The sequence below is a fragment of the Trichosurus vulpecula genome, chromosome 2 (genome assembly GCF_011100635.1).
Source record: "Trichosurus vulpecula isolate mTriVul1 chromosome 2, mTriVul1.pri, whole genome shotgun sequence".
In the NCBI taxonomy this organism is placed as follows: domain Eukaryota; kingdom Metazoa; phylum Chordata; class Mammalia; order Diprotodontia; family Phalangeridae; genus Trichosurus; species Trichosurus vulpecula.
Genome location: NC_050574.1, coordinates 307,994,547 through 308,016,301, shown reverse-complemented (window position 1 = coordinate 308,016,301; position 21,755 = coordinate 307,994,547). Strand labels below are relative to the sequence as shown.

Sequence of the window (21,755 nt, the reverse complement as noted above, 5' to 3'; positions counted from 1 at the left end):
TTCCATTATTAGGAGCAATTTTTATGCAAGATATATGATATTTGACACAATCCATTTTGGAGAAGTTTTCCATAAACAGCCAAGAAGCATGCGTACCTAAATATCTTTTCAATTTGGTGCCTTAACCTTAAATCAATATCAGAAGTTTTAATGATCCAAGGGCTGGAAAGAACACCTAGGTGTCATTTAGTATATCTTTCTGTATGTAGACACTCTCAAATGGATGATAGCAAGGATTTAGTCAGTAATAATAGCTGGCATTTATCTAATTCTTCAATATTTGCATGGTGTTTTACATACAATATCTCATTTCTTACTCACAAAATGCCCAGCCAAAATTGTTAGATATCTAGAACACTGTGACATCATCCATCCATTCATTCATCACTTCATTCCTCATCTATTATTATACACTGAACACAATCCTAAATGGCAAGTATAGGAAAATATATCTATTTACATTAAATTATTATGGTATGTTACATATAAATTATGTATACACATATACATGCGTATGTATGCATGTATATGTATATGTGTCAGATCATGGACAAAGTAATTGTACACTTTAGACAAGATTTTAAAAGTGTACTCCCCCATGTGATACTGTGTGCAAGAAGTTTTGAGCTTCCCATGTGTTAAACATCACAGAGTAAATACCTATGTGTCATAGATAACAAAATTTTCTGGCATTAAAAGTGTACTCATTCATAAAAAGCAGTTTTATGAAGTGTCCTAGAATCCCCCAGTCTGTCATGACCTCAAACAGTTGCTTACCTTGCCTAGCATTAGTCTCATTTTTGAAATGAGCTTATATTCTCTTTGGGAAGGTAACACATACATATATAAAGTAGTGAAGTAAAAATATAAGGTAGTAAGTACTAATATAAGTGATACTGGCAAGAGGTGCCAGAGGAAATCAGAGAAGATAAAGAATTATGTTGGCTGGAGAAGTCAGAGAATCTTCAAGGCAGATATAGGATTTGAGCTGATTCTTTAAAATTGTAAGGATTTGGATATCAGGAGGAGAGGAGAATATACTGGGCAAAGGTAATAGCTTTTAGGCAGGACTAAGATTGGCATGCTCAGCTTACCTTGTGTAAAGCAGTCACACTGAGATGTAGTAGGATACTGCTTAAGGGTCCATGAAGGGGGAAGGTTTAAAGGGCTAATTTGAATTTAGATCAGCACCTTGGATAGCAACACAGATAAATAGGGGAAATTTAGAAGAGAAAGATAGTTGAAGTTTAATACTGTTAATGGATGTAGTACAGATTACCACTAAGAGATAAGTTCAGCATCATATCAATATCTATAAGGAGGTGATTCCCTTAGAGCAACTATGTGTGAAGAAGGTAGTATTTAGAATTTACTGCAATATCAACCACAAAGAGATCTGAAGTGGACAAGTAAACTTAGTTCTTTAGGCAAGATGTTAGCACTTCCAAAAAGCCAATTGTATACAGATCTTCACGTTATTCTAGTGCAGCATGAAATGGCCAAGGAAATGTGAAAACATGCACATAGGTGGATATAAGTGCTAATTTGAATCAGTTCTAGGATTTCTGCTGCTCCTTGGTTGTCAAAGTACCCTTGTACAGTAATTGAAAATGACTAAATTTGTATCACTCTCTTTACCGTGTGCTCATGTTCCTGTCAGTCATATGTTCTCTCATTTTTCACCACGGAGTAGATTTTCCCAAATAAGCAGTGGAGAAACTGTTTAACATCCTACTTCCCTTAATAATAGGGCTGACCTTTAAAATGCACATTTTCCTTGTCACCTCCAGACTTTCTTGCTTTACTGTACTGTCATCCCCAGTATAATTCTTAACCTTTGGTGCAATGTTTATTTAACACAGGGAGGAAGTATACATATAATCATTCTGCATACTCTCCTCATTTTATAGATAAGAAAGAATAACATAGTGTCTGGTACGTAGCAGGTCTTAACAAATGCCAGCGGACTGACCAATAAACTGAAGCCTCGAGAGAAAAAGTAACTTTCTGAAACTTGCATGGAGACTTAGTCATAGAGAGATAACTCATATCCAGGGACTCTATGTTCAAGTTCAGTGACCTTTCCACTGTATCATACTGCTTTCTACATTTCATCATGGTCTACATATTACTAGGCATCTTAATAGGTATACATTATGCAATAACCTATTGTAGGCATATCCTATCATTTGCAAATCAAGGTCTATGGAATTAGCATGGAAAGGAACACCAAAATTTGCTTAAGGCAAGTTAACAATTTGTATATGTGATTGTGATCGATTCAGGGGAAATAGGAATAACTCTGCCAGCAAACAATTGATTAGATTTTATGGGACTGTTTAATGTGACTTAACATTCATATTTTCTGACTCAAGATTTTTATTGATTGCCTTGATATGTATAGCACTCTTTTGAAGCTTGGAACTGTGACCAGGGTCCCTGCTCCCATGTGGCTGCAAACTCTGCTGTGCTAATGCTCTTGCTTGCACTGGGACTGCCACCTACATCCAAGTTTAGGCAATGCAACAGAGTCCTGTTCCTGGTGCCAGCAAAGGGACCCCTGTAATTCCCCTTCTGACCCATCATATGATCCCATTACTCTCTGTGGGCTGAGAGGTCTGGAAATCACCACTGCTACCAATGATTCAGTCTTTCCAAGAACTACTCCTGGTTTGCTGGGGCTCTGTTTGCACTGCCACAGTCTGAGCTGGACTGAGTTCCTCTTTCATCCTGTTGTAACAGACCTTTCCTGCAGACCTCCTAGCTTGTCTTGGGCTGGAAAATTTTTTCACTGTGTCTTCTTCTGCATTCTGCTGCTCTACACCTTGTTTACAGTAATTATTTACAGGTATTTGGAGTGGTTTCTGGAGAAATCAGGGGAATCCCTGCCTTTACTCCACCATCTTGGCTCTATCTCCTATAGAACTGTTTAAAGCAGGGCTGTCAAACCTTAGGTTTTTATTGAAACAATAGACAGTATATTTTGTTTTGCCATTTTAGTGAGAGCTCTGCAGTAGCTCAGCTTCATTTACTAAAGCATTTGTGTAAATTTCCATGCTTGTAGGCGGGCTGCATAAATCACACTGTGGGCCACATTTTAGACAGCCTTGGTTTAAAGAACACTAAATTTATAATCAGGAAAAACTTAGGTTCAAATCTTACTTCTGATATTTATTAGCTGTGTGACTATGGACAATCCCTTATCATCTCTGAGATTCAGTTTCCTCAACTGTACAATGGAAAATAATTTCCCAAGCACTTACACATAAGTTTATTGTAAAAATCAAGTAAGCAAAGGTATATAAACATTTTGCAATATTAAAAAGTTATATAGGTGAGCTATTATTATCATATCACTTCTTCAAAAAATCTTTAATTGTTACCCATTTGCTGATAGCACAACATATTTTATTACCTGTTATCCAAACCAGTTCCACTCTACCTTGGCATAGTATTGTTTTCCGCTACTCTTGAGTTCCAATTCTGCATTTTCTCCTAGATATTATCTGAGTACCTTCCTACATGCTGCTTCCTCCAACTGGACTGAAATGATTTCCTCCATTCTGTTTAGCATTTCTTGCCTATTCTTCATGGAGCAGGTAAAGGCTCACTCTTTCTATGAAGTCTGAATACAGCACTACCCCCAGTTCTCAGTTTGTCCTGTGAACTCATAACATTACAGTTTATAAGACCAATTCAGAACTGGATCATGAATGACATTATGCAATGCTAATAAGGTAGCTGAAATAAAGGATATTTAAGGCATCTTCTGGCTATAAAATATCATTATCTAGAGTTTTTTAGTTTTTCTCTTGCTATTTAACCCATCATGCTTATATTCCATCTATTCTTCTCACTCTCACCTCTCCTACACAATAATTTATGAGCTCTTTGAAGAAAGGAGGTGCATTTTATGATTTCTAAAATCCTACATTGTAATGGGGCAAGTTAGAGCTGACCCCTGCCCTCCTCGGACCTCTGTGTCCAGGGCCTGCTGAGGTAAACTCGGGGCTCCGCAATATGGGAGGAAGAGGATGGAGCCAGGAGGAAGGGTCTCGCCTTTGTTACCTATGTGGCAATTCCAGGTCTTTGTCCGGACTTGCCCGACCACATGGCACTTCCTGTTCTTTATCTGGACTTGCCTGACCACAGGGAGAAGGGGAGGAGAGTAGGTGGAACCAGGGCAGTCCTAGTGCCTACGTAACCAAAGATATGAAAGTTTGCTACTAAGCTGAATAAATCAGAGTTACTAACCACCTCAGCTCCCGCCTCATTCATTGTCAGCGAGATCAGGTTCTTTGCTGGACAAAGGCCTGGGTGTTGGGGGGCAGCAGACCCCAATGCTACATAGGATTACAATTGGACTTCAGATATCATCTAACTTACAGATGAGAGAACTGAGGTCCATTGTGGTTAACTTAAATGTCCAAGGTCACAAAATACAAAATGACAAGATTTTGGATTGAAACTTTGATTCTCTGACTTTCAATTCAGTGTTCTTTCACTATAACAGGCTGCCTCTAAAGCATTTGTGCTGTCTCTATTATTCCCAAATCTATATATCCAGCCCCAAGCTCTCTCCATATTCCACACTTACATCACCAACTGCCTACTGGATATCTCTTATACCTAGCACAATTTTCTTCCTTTCACAGAGCAGGCAATCAATTATTTGTTATTGGAATTACTGCTCCTATGATTTCAAGTCTCTGACAATGCATAATCAGACTTAGGCAGGGAAAAATACTACCAACTTTGAAAATATATAAATGCCACATAAAAGCCTACACATCCTAAGAACAGATGCTTGTCAAACTTAGCCAGGAATCTCAAAGGCATTTCCAACAAATGGAACAATGAAAAGACAATTCAAGTCCTTTCTGATGTTGATCAACTTTTTTCTATACAATGTACTCTATTTGCACTTCTAACCCCTATATCATAAACATCTTTCTTAAAGGGAATTTCAAAACTTTGCAGATATTTTTCACTAGTTTACCCTGGATCAGTCTTGGCTTCCTATCCAGCATCAATATGTCAGACTCTAAATTGGGGTGGGTGAGCAACTGTATAAGAGAGGAATGCCTTAATCTTCTGAAGTCTCAGAGCCATAGCACTTTAAGTTGTCTAGATTTTGTGTTTTCACTTGCAATCCATGAATCAAAGACAGCTTCTATTTGCCCTTCTCCATGCACAGGTAAAAGAATATCATTCTGTCAAGATAATGATCAACTTTTCTTGTGAAAGCAAGCCATTGGGCAGATTTAGTTTGTTACTTTATCACAGATATATTTTTCTAAAGATTAGACATCCAAATACTTTCTAGATTTGTATTCAACAAAAGCCACTCACCTAATAATAGTTGCTGAGGTTTAACGTGGACTGTTGCTACTAGTATAAAATTCTCTTAGTCTAATTTTAGTTAGAACTCCTTCTGTGGAATTGTCTAGTTTCTTTCATGAAGTATTTCTCGATTTTCACTAGGTACCCTGGTCCAACCTAATTCCTGTCTCTTCTGAAACTCCATATTACTTAATGTTTATAATAATCATTTTGAACTTTGCATAGATTACCATAGATTATGTAATTTTTCACTTTCGTTTTTCTTGTCTCACCAAGTAGATTGATTATAAGCTCCCAGAGGACAAACATGCTAACATATCCTTTTAATTTCACAAAACAGCATCTATCACAGGCTAGACACAAATTGAATATAGCATACAAAACACTGTAAATGTTAGTAAATGCTGGATAAATGTGATTTATACAGCAGATCCTTAGTAAATATTCTTTGATTCATTGAAAGGACTTTGTAATGATAATAAAGTTTTAACTTGAAGGAGGTTCTCCTTTGTTAGATCTAAGGGTCAATCATAGGACACTACAGCTATATTAACATGTATTTTATTTTTGTTTCTGATTTCCTATTATGCTTTAGAAGTACTTCAAGCTAGACAACCTCTAATATTTCTAGAGAATAGAGATAATACAAAGAATGACAAAAAAGAATTGATCTCACTGTGGTATCATGGAAATAGTACTGAATCTGGCAAAAGAAAACCTGAGGTCAAATTTCATCTTTCCTTCTTGTTACCAAGATAAATTGGAACAAGACATTTAAATTCTCTGGGCCTCAGTTTCCTCATTTGTAAAATGAGTGTTTTGGATTGAATGACCTTTGAGGTCTTTTCCAGTTCTGAATCTATTATTAATCAAAATGGCTGACTGCTATAACAGATGCTTCTGAAATACTTTTTTTAACTTTTGGGAGAAGTTCTAATTAGGAAAAATCTGCCCATGAAGAAATCTTTCTTGCACCACACAATAGATAATTCTAACTTTGAGCAAATATGAAGGAGACATATGGATTACTACTATAACCTTTTAAATAATATTCTCTATTGAGAACATACTCCTACACCCAATGTGGATTTTAGTCAAAGTGTCTTAACAGGAGGCTATCCAATGTGATATTTACCTCCCCCACCACTGCCACTACCACACACAAACAGTACTAAAAACACTTAGTACTCTGAACAAAGTAAGGAGGAAGCTTGACCAAAGAGTGCTTGCCAGATGCTTTCTTACGAAACAATGTGCAGGAAAAGGAAAGGAGTTGGTTAGGGATCAACTCTATTTCCTTACTTCTTTGGTTTCCACGAAGTAAATAAAATTGCTCAATAGTATATCCAAATAATTATGATTCAGTTAACTTTTTAATGGAGTTACTCTTCAGAAGGCATAAAGGAAAGAGTGCTATCCTGAGAAGACTCTTGGATCCTAGTTGGCTGTGTTTCTGAGTAGTCAAATAATGTATCAGTAAGGCAGTAATAACAATGCAGATGATAATTGTCAAAATGCCTATGCAGTTATGTATCGCAAAGTATATGAGACTCTCCACATAGAAAGCAGAAGTAGTAAACCATTTATTTGGATACTAGAGAACCATATCCTACAAGCCATTTATCCAGTCTATCATAGCAGTAAAGCATCCATACATAATGTCACAATATGGAGCCTCGCCATCCCAAAGCCTCTCTGACCCCCTGCTGGGGTCTTCCCCAAAACAAACACAGTACAGCTAAGTCAGCCTGTTCAGTTCTAACTATCATGAGGGTGGCCATTAGCAGCCATAACTGCTCATGCTTGCTCTCTCTCTCTCTCTCTCTCTCTTTTTCTCTCTCTCAGCATTTCCTGTGACAAAACTTCCTTTTCCTGTCAGGAAGCTCCTCCCACACATGTGACTGAGGCTTCCTGTGACACAAGCAGGTCACAAGGCCTATGAGAAAGATCTTCAAATCTACAGTTGGGTAGTGGAAAGATTACTGGGTTTCAGAAACAGAAACTCAAGTCTGGCCTCTACTACAAACATATCAGATACCAGATTACCTGGGATAAATTCATTATCCTCACTAGGGCACACTTTCCCCATCTGTAAAATGAGGAAGTAAGACTAAATGAACTATTGCCAAAGGCAAGTCACTCCTCCTCTTTGGGACTTAGTGTTTTATTATGTTCACTGTGGATTTTGAATTAAATAATTTTCCAGGCCTTTTTGACTTAAAATATTACATTATTCTATAAGGTCATAGCAGGTCTATGACAAATTAATTATCTAGTAGACATTTTCTGGATCACATTACTAATGCATACTTAGGTACTGCCCTATGTTTAATAAATGCTTTTTGATGTTAATGGTGGATTTGTCATAGCAGACAACACTCAGTAATGTTGTTGTGTTTGTCCTTCATTCTTGAAGAGGACCATGACATCAGGGAAATGATAGCCTGACTTGCAGCTGACTTTGATTTGAGTGAGGGAGGGCTGTGCAAGGTCACCAGTGTCACTTTCTCCTCCAGAGCCATCTGAATCCAGTGGCCTGATATTCATCAGGATGACTAGAGATGGCCCAGGATGCAGTGGGAGGCCTTGGCCCTTTCAGACTAAGGTCTTTTCAAGTTCTCACTTAGAGTGAGGTAAGGCCCATTCAGTGAATAGGCCTCTTTAAGAAGTTAATCAGGGGATGAACCCTTTAATCAAAACTCAAAAAAGAATCAAACTGAGAGGGGAAGACCCTCAGGGTTCCTGGCCAAAAGAGAAACAGTTACTATTTAGTATTTACATTCACTCTGTGCTTGGAGGGCAGGGATCTATTGTCCAATCTATGAGCTCCAGAGTGAGTTGGGTTTAAGGCTTGTTTTTTTAGAAAGAAATCTAGTCAGCCTTCAGCCATCAAAATGTACCTTCCTTTGGGCAGAGCACCAAGGGGAGGGGAGAGGAAGGGAGGGAAGGGGAGGGAAGGGAAAATAATGTACTACTACCCACAAAGAGTACTTTGCATTACTGCATGGAATCATCAAAAACTGATCAATTATTCCCATATTTATTAGACACTTATCAATGAGTTGTAAAGCACTGTGCTAATTTGTGGGAGATATTAAACAGCATAAGGTGAATTTCCTTATTTCAGAGCTTGCAGTCTGTTTGTATAGAAAGTACATACCCGCATGAAGAAGCAAATAATAAAAGGCATTATAAGCTATGTATTTAATAATATCACTTAGTATTATCATAGTACAGATAATAAGGGACATAGGGAATCAAAGGATAGAGAGAACACTGCCATGTAGGGACATAGGGCACATTTTCATGAAGAATTTGGGATGTTCATTGGATTTGATTTATAAGCAGGATTATGTGACTGAGAGAGGAATGGGGAGGCTCTCTCTGGTGAGGACAAAACTTAACATGTCTCTATTGGATCACATTCCAGGTATCCACATTCCACAGCAGCTGCTTTTAAAATACAACAGATTAGTGCCCTGCCTACATGCTCCTCCCTAAGGAATAAAACATAGGTATAAAATTGAAAGAATGGAAGTTTATGTATTTGGGGGGTTAAAAGGAAGGTCAGCATGTGAAGGAAACAATGGAGAAATTTATCAGCCATTAATGACTACAAACTTGAGACTACTAGTAATCAATATCTTTAGTGAGAACTTGTGTGTCTATCATAAAGGGTGACATTTCCATGGGATCTATGGGAGGAAATTTTATGGATTCGAACTTGTTTGAAGTATAGGGACTAGGGAGAAAAAGTAACTCGGTACTAAAAAGGTGGAGCATGATAAGAAAGCCATCTTGATTTCTTTAGAGAAGCACCAGATAAGAGACTGGTCTAGTTTAATAAATATGTTATATTTATGATATGGTATCTTGGAGATGAAAAATAATATAGTGATAAGGCAAATTATATGCAAGTCCATTTCTAAGAGAATACATGATTGAGGAAAATCAATGTTTGTAGTGGTCCCTCTTTACATTATTTTTATTCAGGTGAATTACATTTAAAATGAACATTAACAGCAGAGATGATAAGGAGCTAGGCTGAGGAAGAATTTGAAACTAGAGGTCATGAAAGAATATTAATGTTTACACTAATTATTTCATTTTGTAAGTAAGGGCTATCTTATTTCCTCTTCAATCTCCTCAGATTAAACAATGAGCAGTTCTGGTTATCTGTTTCCAACTAAAGCATGTGCCTTTAAAAGTATAGTGATTTCTCTCCTCAAAGCTCAAGGCCTAAGGCAAAGTCCTCTGTCATATTCTAGAATAAATTCTGAATGTAAAGATATAATTACATGCACATAATATTTTGTTACAAACAAATTCATGTATGAATTCAGTGCAAGATTAATCTACTTGACCAAACTCTTAATTATTTCCCTGTTAAAAATCCATGACTGAAAGATGATGGCCATGACTTCCACTTCATCTATACTCCACATTATCTAGTCCAACACCAAGCTCCTAGTATGTACTGAAAAAAATATTTGTGGAATTAATGAAAATAGAAAAAGATATTGATAATGTTATAGAATAACAATCATGATCAAATTCATTATGCTAATAAATAGCTTCGCTCATGTTACTAACTTGCTTAATAAGCTCTAGTTTTTCCCTATGGCCTCCAGGATACAACATAAATGTTCTTTTGTCTTTAAAGCCCTTCACAATATAACTACTACCTAATTTTCAGGCTTACATAATATTATTTTTTCCTCATACACTTTATATTCCAACAAAGGTGGCCTATTTACCATTCTCTGTTAATATTCCATCTGCCACTTCTGTGAACTACCTTTGCATGAATCGATCCTTATGCTTGGAAAGAACACTTTGCTTACAATCCATAACTCCTTTCAAGGTTCAAATCAAGTACCATTTCTTCTAAGGAGTTCTTTCCCCAACTCCCCCAGTTTTTCATGTTCCTTCAAAACAATTCTGTATTTTCCTTATATATATTTTGTATACATCACATCCTGCCTCTTCCCTCCATTGGATTGTAAGCTTTTTTGTTTTTGTCTTTCCATCCCCTAAATAAAATGCCTGGAACAAAGTTGGCAATTATTAAGTATTTGTCGAATGGAATTGACTTGGCAGTTCTGAATAAATGCAGTATATATCCTCATATGTATATGTATATATGTATATGTGCATATACATAAAAATGTACATACAAACATATATATATATATATTTGTATAAAAGCAGATTCAACTTTGAACTCAAAGCAAGATAGTTCTCTCTAACTAGATTGAAAGTTTTTTGTTTAAAACTGTTGATGGAGGACAGGGAAGCTATAAAATGCTTCTCCTACTCCCCCATGTTATCTAGCACAATAAAAGGTTCATAGGATCATAGATTTAGATTGAAAAGAGATTTCTAATGTCACACAGTTGAACCCCCCACATTAAATAAATAAGGGAATTGTGGTCTATGAATAATAAGTGAGTTGCCCAGAATCAAACAATGAGAAAACAATCTTTCCACTGAACCACTGTTTTTTTTTTCTTTGTTTCTTTTGGTGCTATAATGGGTATTCAATAAGTATTTGTTGAATTAAGTTGATAAAACAGATTTCAGGCATCACTGATACTGACATAGATAAATCAACTTATGATAATGCTGGCTTATTATAGTAGATAATACTTAATTGACTCTTGTCCCCAAAACCCAGACTGAATCAAATTGACCAAAAAAAACCCCAACAACTCATATTATATTCATTTCAAGAAAGAATTAACTAAACAATGTCTTTCCATACATAGCCATCTTTTTCTGTAAAATGCATTTTCTGCTAAATTAAGAAAAAATGTTACTTTTCTCACATAGTTAAATGCAATCCTGTTTATACAATTAAACAAATACAATTAAATATAATACAATAATGTGCAACACAATTATACAAAAGTAGAAGTGCTTGGCAGTGACTTTTATATAATCAAAAGTAATATGCACATCCCATGGAGTTATGAAGGTTTCAGAAAGGACCCCCATTGATAATTATAACTTAGCACCTTTACTAGAGAAATGGGAGTAATTAATGAAATGTGCCTTCATATGCTTACCATTAACAAGGATTGTCAGAGTAGTAAGGCTTCATTTCAATAGTTTTTTCTTATTCCAAAGTTTATAAATTAATAAATTCTAATGGAACACACACACACACATACACACACACACACACACACACACACACTTATTACCTTCTTTCCCGAAGGGATAATTTGTTTGGGATCACATATCAAATGGCATTTGAAAGGAAACATTCAAGTCAAGTTCTGCCAAATCATGTCAGTGAAACTTCAAATTCCCCTGGCTAAACAGTTTGCATTTCTGATTTACGGTAGCACATTCCTGGACTTAGCGCAGATGGAGAGAAGGAGCTGGGGGTTCCCACTAGAGAAACAAGGTAACCTAGGGAACTTCTGTGAGGATGAAGAATTTATTTGCCCCTATTTGCCCCTCCTTTGAATTTAGAGATTTTTTTTCTTCTCCAAAAGGAGGCAGACCTTGATTGAAAAAGAGGAGTCAGCTGAGATGAAAGAAATCCTACTTCTTCCTAGTGTCTCTTTCTTTCTGAAATCCAGGTGACACAATTAATGCTATTTATCTAGGACCCTGTCTTGTCTAGCTTAAAGTAACTGTGTGATTCAACAGATGCCAACTAGAGTTGATGATGCACATGGAGGCATTCTTTTTACCTATGTTTTACTGAAGCAAGGTTGCTGTCAGAAAGGCATATTTCAAACACGTGACATTGGCCATTCTCCATTGACAAAAATAAACGCTCCAAGAAGGAATAAAATGATTTGAAAGAAGTAATTTCTCCCTCCCTTCTTTCCTTCTACTCTTAACTTCAACATAATCAAATGTTGTTTATGCTTAAAATTTTAATCCTCTTACAAGTTCATATTTTGATTTAATTTGCATATCATATTTATTTCAAGTCAACACGAAGGGAGACTCAACTAATTTAAACCATTTTTCTTCAGGCCTGGAATCCTTTCAGAAATATTTTCTATTTGGTGACTCGATTATGTCTAATATGGAATAATGCTGGCAGCTTAGAATTGTGCTTAAAGAAACCCAGACTTTGAACAGTGAGAATGGGAAAAGGGAGGAGGAGAAGAGGCAATAATTACCTGTCTTTGATGCTACACAGATCAATGTGTAAATCACTAAAATTCCCCAGGGAACCTTGCTGAACCGAAATGAGGTCCTTGGGCTGGTTATCAATAAAGATGAGCCTCATGCAGCCTTGGAAAGCCTTAATGGGATTTAAACATTGGGAATCGGTGAAATTGTCTGGGCACCCTGTGGGAGAGAGAAAAAGATGAAGAAGAATACTGAAATGATCAGTCATTTCTTTGGTGACCTATTGATAGAAGACCTTGAGGTCTAATTATCTGTGGTACTTTTCATTCACAGCAGTACACATGCTTTTGTTGTAAATCCTAGTATTTTCAAGGAAGGGGACAGAAACAGTACAAAGTGGGGCATAATCATGGTGTCAGAAAAAAAAAAGTATTAAAGAATATCACAGCACTGCAACAAATTTCTCTCTTTCATTTTATGTCTGTTTGGTAAACTTTATAATTCAAATGCATGGTGTACTTGATCCAAAGAGAGTTATACATTAAAGATACATAGAAATTTGCATTTTGTCTTGTCAAAAAAGTCTAAATGTTGGTTTTAATTCTGAATTACGCTTTCCATGGAAACTGTGCTATAGGTAGGGAATAATTGTAAACAGCAGTCTTGGTTCTTAAGAAAGGTATGCATTGAGATGTAACTGAAATTATGAAGTACCATTAAAATGTATGACAACTTTCAAAAGAACTGGGACTATAAATGAATGCCATTGTAGTATTACAGTCCATGACGATGGTTGAATCTACGTTTTAAAATTGTTTTACTCATTCTCATCTCCATCTCTACCAACTTTCTCCCCCACCTGATCACCTATGCTTGTATTTGATTCACATGGCAAGACTGCTACTAACACATGTATTTTCTTGCTTAGTGCAGGTAAACAATAGCATAGGTATTTGTGTGCATGTGTTAGTCACAGACCCTAGCCTCCATCATTTTAATAGATTCAGAGCATATGGCATAGCAGTCTTGAAAATGGCAGCAACAAGCCATAAATAATGGGGAATTATTTCAACCACCCCTAATAGATAGGCTTTGCTTTCCTGAAACCCAACAGCTGGTTAATAGCTCATAGCCATACTAGAAAATGGAGGAGGATGCTACAGTTTCTAATTGCAGCTGCAGAGAGAATTTATGTAAGTTGACTATTAGTAGCTCAGATCATTTTTCACCTTTCTTACAGTAACAAACTAGATAAGGAATAATTGTCCAAACTCTGCAATTCTGAAATGAATCTGAGCTGATGCAGGTCCATTCACCATTAAGACTTTCCAAAAATAGTACCTATTCAAACAAGGGGGAGGGTAAATGTTTTGCCTGCAAGGCTTGGCAGATGCCTATTAGTTATTTTACAATGTAAATTAATTGGAAACAATCCAGGGCCCCCATGAAATATGCTCTAAGATACCTTGTTCCATCTACGTATATATAGGGTAAAATTGTGGAACTCTTTTTGGGATTCCAGATTCTCTTTTCATTCCCTTTCTAACCTCTTTGGGTACCCAGGATCCTTCTATTCTTTTCTGCCAACACCCCCTCCCACCCCAATCAGGATAGGATCCACATTCAGTCAACCTTACCATGCACTAAAAACTATTCTAGCATAAGAATACTAAGGCTTATTTCTAACTATGGAATGAATTATTTCCCCTTGTGTGAAGAATTTTCAGCCTCAGTGAGTAGTTAACAGAAATTTGGTTAGGGTAAGGGGTGGAGAGTCATGTAGGCTCAACTTCTTTAGCACCCCCTCCACCTTGAATTGCAGTTTGAGATCAGTTTGCCTGTTTTGTCTATGTAGAAGATTATACCTTCATTAAGCCCTGATAAACTTTCGAACTTAAATTAAAAAAGTTTCAGGCATTAGAAGAACAATGTATAAATGATATTCAAGATATTTTGATTATCCCCTCCATCAATCTCTGAATTTTTGATTGAACGATGTACAAAGTCATTTTTACTTCGTCAGTTTTACTTTGTTCTACATAGTCAGTTTTACTTTGGGTAGGGTAATAAAAAATGGCTTCACCAGATCAGTAGGTAAATTGTGTAAAATTGGATCCTATATTAGCCATGGGATTAAAATGAGTCTTGTCCTTAAATATCATTTACAAATTGGCTATAGATTTTGTTTTATTTTTCTTTTTGGTCTAGACCTGTCACTTAATTGGTGTATATAACTCACTTCCAGGTTAAATTTCTGACAAAAAAATTAAGCTTGAACAATATCAATTTCTAAATCCCATAATTTATGTGTGTGAAAAGGAGACATTGTTAGAAATGCTGCCCAAATGAAGGATGTGGCAGTAGGGTTTGGGAGAACTTCACTTTCTCTATGAACTGTCCAGATTTTATATATCATTGGAAGGCTACCTCTAGGATGCCAATTATCAATTATCTCCTACACCACATTAGATTGGTAGAAATGTTAATGATTTTAAAGGGACTGAGTTACATATGGCACAGTCAATATTATGACTTCTGGAGTCATGGTCAAGTTTTTAGCTGAATTATTTCTCCTGAATATTTGCTGAGCTTGGCTCAGTTAGATAGTACAGTAAAAAGAGTATTACACTGGGACTAAAGAAGATATGAATTCAAATTCTGTCTCTGATATTTACTATCTTTGGGATTCCGGGAAAGACCCTTAACCTCTCTTAGTACCAGCTTCTTCATCTGTAAAATGCAAAAATAAAATAGCAACTCCCACTTTTAAGTACCTCCCACTTTTAAGAATCAAATGAGATAACATATATGAAGTGTTTTCACAAAACTTAAAACACTATATAAATGTTAGCCAATATTAGCATTAGGTAACAAGAGTAGCTATTGCTAAACCTACTTTCAACCTTGCTACAGTCTCAGATGATCTTTATTTTTTCTAGTGGAAAACTGTGCTAATATTTTGGGGAGAAGCAGGGCCAATAAAAAATGCGGAAATAAAGGTTACAATAATGAAATAAATCCCAAATGCATGCCTCCCCCTTTGGTTTCTTTCTTGCAGGCTGGGTAACATACCTCCAAAATAGTAGCTATTCCCAGAGTAAATCTGCAGTCGAGTGGTTTCATGAGCAGCGGATGCTGCATCATTATCTAGTGTCAAAGTAATGCGGTTCCTTCTGGCATTGATGCTAACTGAATGCCACAGGCCATCATTCAGGTTGTTTCCTGGAAAAGATATGACAAGAGAATAAGAGGTTGTGATTGATACTGGGAGGGGTGAAGCAGGAGATCACATCATTTCCCCCGCTTTGTGACATAAATACCTACAATTTCCTCCTATCTCTAGAAAGAGCCATGAATATAGAATCGGAAGCCCAGGACTATTAGCTGACCTCTACCACTTATTAGTTGGGTGATCTTGGGTATGTTTTTGAAACATTCTGACATCCAGTTTCCTCATCTGTAAAGATACCATATAAGGTAACTCCTAAATGTGATGTATGATTTTTCATCATTAGTCAAAAAATGGGATTTTTGGTCTCACCATAGGGATATAGATGATGAGGCAGGGACACTCAATGAATTCCAGGCATTTCTGATATTCAACCAACTATAAGTTGTCATTCATAACTTTTAAATGCATAACAATTGGAATAGATCTGAAGCAGAACCAGGTCTTTCAACCATTCACTTCTTCATAGTGAATCCTGTATTCAGTGTTAGCAAATCTAATCTACTGTCTGAGTCAATAGGATAAATTTAATGATTTGGGTCATGAGAAATTAAGCACAAAGGAATGGTTTGAGGATGTATGGGCAGAAAAACAGAACAAACTTTGGGTCAAGAAACACGGAGATAAGAAAACATGAAGATAAGAAACAGAGGTACAGTCTGAGACATTGTCTGACACATAGACAGCTATGTGAATTAAAGGGAGAACTTTAAGAGTTGTTATTGTTATGATGATGATGATATAGATAGAGCAGTAGGTGTGGAATCAGGGAGACCCATCTTCATGAGTTCAAATCCAGCCTCAGACACTCACTGGCTGTGTGACCCTGGGGAAGTCATTTAAGCCTGTTTGCCTCACTTTCCTCATCTGTAAAATGAGCTAGAGAAGGAAATGGCAAAGCACTCCAGTAACTTTGCCAAGAAAACCCCAAATAGGGTCACAAGGAGTCACACACAAATTAAATGTCATTATAACCACCACCAAACAACAATAACAATGAATTAAAAGTTCTCTGAATCCTTTGAAAGCAATCAATGAAAAAGGTTTGTTTGTACCAATTATTATGTTTACAAAGTTCTGGACTCTCCTACTGCCCACGAATCAGGAAAGGTCAGAGTTGTCCAACTATCAATAGCTGTGTAGCTACCCTGTCCAGATTTAAAGATAACGTTAGGAACTGATCAGTCCCCCATTTTCATATTTGTTCATTTGATCTTTGTTTTTATTTGATTTTTAGGCACAAAAGGGAGAAATCCAGAGATGAGTTTAAAGCTTCCTATACCCTAATCTTGGTACTCTAGTCACATCCTTTTTGCTTGTTACAATAATTGATAAAAGATATTAATCAGTGAGAAAAGCATGAGATTGTACTTGATTCTTTCTCATCTTCGTAACCCTAGCACTTAGAACATTGCTTTGCACATAATAAGTACCATGCTTGATTGTCTGCTAAATTAAACTCAAGAAATACTTCATTTATTGGTGAATGTGTTTAATTGTTTGGATTGAAGGGTTTTGTTGACTCTGAAGTCTAATTGATGGGGAAATCAAGCTCTTCTTTCAGTCATTCATACCTAAAGAAAACCTAGTTGTGTAAAGCAAAAAACTTTAATCAAGACACCACAATCCACCCCCTCTCCCGTTGCACAATTCAACCCTCATAGAACACAAAGTAGCAAGAAAAAAATCTCAATTCTTTGAGTACTGCTCTTGCAAATACAAACCTATAAAATTATTTAAACATTTAAAAATAACAATATGTATCTTCCCCCTTTTACAAATCCTAAGGGAAATGCAGTAGAAAAGCCTATTTTTGCTCTGTTAATCTAATCTGTTATTGAGTTTTTTCTTTAGGGCAAAATTAGGAAGGAAAAGTGATACTACTAGAGGTACATTATGTGAAAAATCACTTGGAAAGCTTTTGGTTTGCTTTCCAGTAGATGAAACATTATAGAAAGTGATATAAAAAAGCATCATTTTCCAAGTATTGAAACCATCTGATAGAGGAAAATGAAATTGTCAAATTTGGCAGTCAAATTGTTAGGAAATCATCAAGGGACATGCACAGCTGCCAGATTCTGATTTTCCACTCACAACAAGAATTCTGTAACAAATTCTTGGTGTGTTTATTGGTCTCCTCTGTCATCCCAGACCAAGCCAACTTCGGTCATACTAAATGTAATATATGGGTGGAAAAGGTGGTATCATCTGATCGAACACATTTGGAATAATGTGTTTCATACTGGATATCACATTTTAGGAAAGCTTGTGTAACTTAAAGGGGGGCTAAAGGTGGGTGACTCAAATAGTGAAGAAACCCAAATCATATCATATCAACATTAACAAAGGTGACTGGGAATATTTGCCCTGCAGGAAAAAATAAAGGTTTATGAGACTAGGATCATTATCTTCAACTATATGGAGGTTGTTTCATGGAACAGGGGTGTGACTTTTTTTTGGAGGGGGGGAAGGCAGGGATATTGGGGTTAAGTGACTTGCCCAAGGTCACACAGCCAGTAAGTGTCTCAAGTATCTGAGACTGTATTTGAACTCAGGTCCTCCTGACTCCAGAGCCAGTACTCTATTCACTGCACCACCTAGCTGCCCAAAGGGGTGTGATTTCTTTCAGTTGTTCCTCAGGAGAAGGGAAAAGTTGTGAACTTGGACCAATGTATATAAATTGAAGGGCTGCTGATTCTGGCCCATCATTAGGGGAAAAAAACAAACAAACAAAAAACTTCCAATTGTCTCATCAAAAAGTGAGTACCCCGACTAGAGTTTGGTGACAACTGGATGCCTCATTGTTAAGGATGCTTCCAATAGAATTTATGTTTCACATAGAGATACACCCAATCTTTAAGGTGCATTCCAATACAAAGATGCTATATTTTGCTATTTCTAATAAATATGTGTGTTTGTATTTTGAATGCTTGATCTTCACCTTTAATGTTAAATATCTCATATTCTGTTGCTTAATTTAAAACTTCCATTGATCAATGAAGTAAATATTTGTTTTCGAATATAACCAATTCTGCTTTCCACTTAGAATCTATCTGGAGCATGAAATGACTGCTTTTACAAGCTGTCTGAGTGCCATCATTTTAACTTTATATCATCATTTGTACTTTTAAGGTGGGGAGAGTGCCACTGGGGCTGCAATGCCCAAGTATTGAACCCTATCTCTTCATTCATTTCCAAGCTGCACAGGGAATCCCCAATGAATTTTATAACAGGTTTCCATTCTTTAAATCAATTCATTACATTTATTCCTTTGTAAGGTTTAAGGGGAGAGTTTATTTGTCAATTTTAAAGCAAAAGGTGAGGACTCAAAGGGCAGAATAGGATACTGAAACACTATCCTGTTTCTTGGACTTGAGGGATCATATTGATCTTCTTTTAAAAAATGCTAATCATGATTAAATTCTGAGAAAATGACTAGCTTTAATAAAATGGAAAAATGGTCAGAAGAATTTCCTGAAAAAAAGATGGCTCAAGCTAGGAGGGAAAAAAATATAGATAAAATCAATAAGCTTTTCCATCCATACCTCATAGCTTGCTAGATCCTGCCTTCATAATTCTTCCATCTCAGAATGAGTTCCTCTCTCCTCTTTTCCAAAACATATCCATGGAAAGCTCCAAGACCTATCTCAAAATCTACCTCAAGGATTTGTAACTAAATCTGTGCTAGCCTAATCACATTTGTTTTTCCTTCAGTGAGCCCTCAGAACAGTATTTCCTATGTCTATATTTTCTCCCCAACTAAAGAGGTTCCATTGTTTATCATCACCTTCTAGATAAATGTAAGGGTCAATGATATCTCCCATTCCTTTGCAACTTCAGCCAGAACTATGTCTTTGTTCTAATAAAGTACTGATGGTCCAGGAGACAGGATCATAGAATCTCAAAGAGGAAATGGTGGCTCAGAGGCCATCTCATTCTAATCTTAAAATGTCTAATATTATCTTTTTTTACAAAATTATTGATAAGTGTTGACCAGGCTATGTCTGAGAATTTCAAAAGAGAAGAACTGCATCTACCTTCAAGGACAACATCTTATAGATTGAGACAATTCTACTTTCTAGGTTAGTTGTTTTTTTTTTCTTTTACATTTATCAAGTGTATTTCTCTCTGGAACTTCTAATTATTGTTCTGATCTTTTTAAGGTCATGCAAAAAAAAATCTGGGGGATATCATTCAGAAGAGAGGTTATAATATTTGAAGACCAATGGCATCAATAAAGAAGTCCCCGTTAAGTCTTCACATCTTCAGGCAAAATATTTACAGGCCCTTCAATTGGGGGTGGCATGGTATGAAATATAGGTCTCTCATACAGATGGACCAGTTGAGTAGTGTCCTAACTAAAATGTAGAGGCCAGGGACAAAAAAAAATACTCAAAATGTGGTTTGACCAGGCAAAAACTGGAAGGTCACTATCACTACCATTCTTCTACTTAGTCTGTCTCCATTAATGAAGTCTAAAGTGACATTGTTTTTGCAGTTTCCATGACATAGTGCTGATGGCTCCAGGCATTTTCTCTGACTGTCCCTCAAGCCTGCCATGCTTTCCTTCCTCACATCTGCCCCTCAGCTTCTCTGGTTTCCTTCAAGAGTTTCAAATAAAGTTCCATCTTTTACAGGAAATTTTTTCCAACTCTTCTTAATTCTGGTGCCTTCCCTCTCTTAATTATTTCCTATTTTTCCTGTATTTTCCTGCTTTTTTGTCCATATGTGTTTGCTTATTTTCTCCCCCATTAGATTGTGAGGTCCTTAAAATCAGGAAATGTCTTTTGTATCAGTAGATAGGTAGGTAGGTCGGTAGGTAGATATACAGGTAGATAGACAGAGATAGCAATATAGAGATCTATATAGCCCCTCATAACCAAAGTCCCTCCTATCTTTCCAGTCTTCTTACTACCTGTTTCTTACTCCTTAACATGTACTCTTCCACTCAGGAACTATGGCCTCCTGTTTGTTCCATGAACAAGACACTCTGTTTCCTAGCTCTAGGAATATTCTGGCTGTCCTTCATGCCTGGATCACTCTCCCTCCTCTGTTCTGAATACTGACCTCCCCACCTTCCTTCAAGTCTCAAATAAAATCCCATCTTCAACAGGAAACCTTGCCCAACCCCTCTGCATTGCAGTATCTTCCCTATGTTAATTATTTCCTACTTATCAGATGTGTGTGTATGTGTGTGTGTATTATGTGTGTATACATTATATACACATACATATATACACATAATACACGCACACACATGCACACACATATATTTGTTTGCATGTTTTCTTCCCTGTTAGATTGTAAGTTCCCTGAGGGCAGAGTCTGTCTTTTACCTCTTTTTGCATCCCCTCTCCTTAGCATAGTGCCTGTCACATTGTTGTTATTGTTGTTCAACCTTGGTTCTCAAGGAGGACCTATGACATTAAGGAGCGTGATGTCTTGACTTGCAAGTGAATTGGATTTAAGCGAGGCAGAGTGGTTCAAAGTCATCAGCCTTACTCTCTCCTACAGAGTTACTGGAGTTCAGTGGCAAGGCATAAGTCAAGACAACTGGAAATGGCCAAGCCTGTCATATAATGGGTGCTTAATAAATGTTTATTGAATTTATTGAATTGAAAAGATATGTAGAAGGTGCTCCAAAAGTCTTAGTGCAGTTTTAACTTTTTGAGACTTCAAAACTATAAAGCCACAAACTTTAAAAATTTATAAAACTTAATTATTTATATTTCTTAGACATTTAGTTGTCTCAAGTTTGAATAATAAATGTTTAATTTTAATAAGCTAGATCATCCTATCATTATGCATTGCACTTGCGCTAGCTTCTAGATGACATTATGAGAAAGTTGGAAGGAAGGGGCACTTATTTAGCATGTACTCTGTTTCAGGCACTGTACTAAGTGCTCTGCAAACATTATCTTATTTAATCTGCACAACAATCCCATGAGTTATGTGCTATTATTATCCCCACTTAAAAGTTGGGAAAACTGATGAGTAGAGGAAGTCCTTTTGATTAGCTCACCACCTCAGTCACCTGGTCTATCTCCAATGCATTTTTTCTTTGGGGGTCACACCAAAATTTTCA

The 21,755-nt window shown here is 36.6% G+C and overlaps 1 protein-coding gene across 1 annotated transcript in view; it reads right to left on the bottom strand.

The window, feature by feature from the left end:
- Positions 1–21,755, bottom strand: part of LOC118837073 (contactin-associated protein-like 5) — a 240,330-nt gene that overhangs the window by 91,776 nt on the left and 126,799 nt on the right. Inside the window, exons 7-8 of the mRNA XM_036744077.1 lie at positions 15,514–15,663; positions 12,489–12,660 (exon numbers count right to left, since the gene is read on the bottom strand). Coding sequence (XP_036599972.1) covers positions 12,489–12,660; positions 15,514–15,663 — 322 coding nt within the window. The remainder of the gene's footprint in view (positions 1–12,488; positions 12,661–15,513; positions 15,664–21,755) is intronic.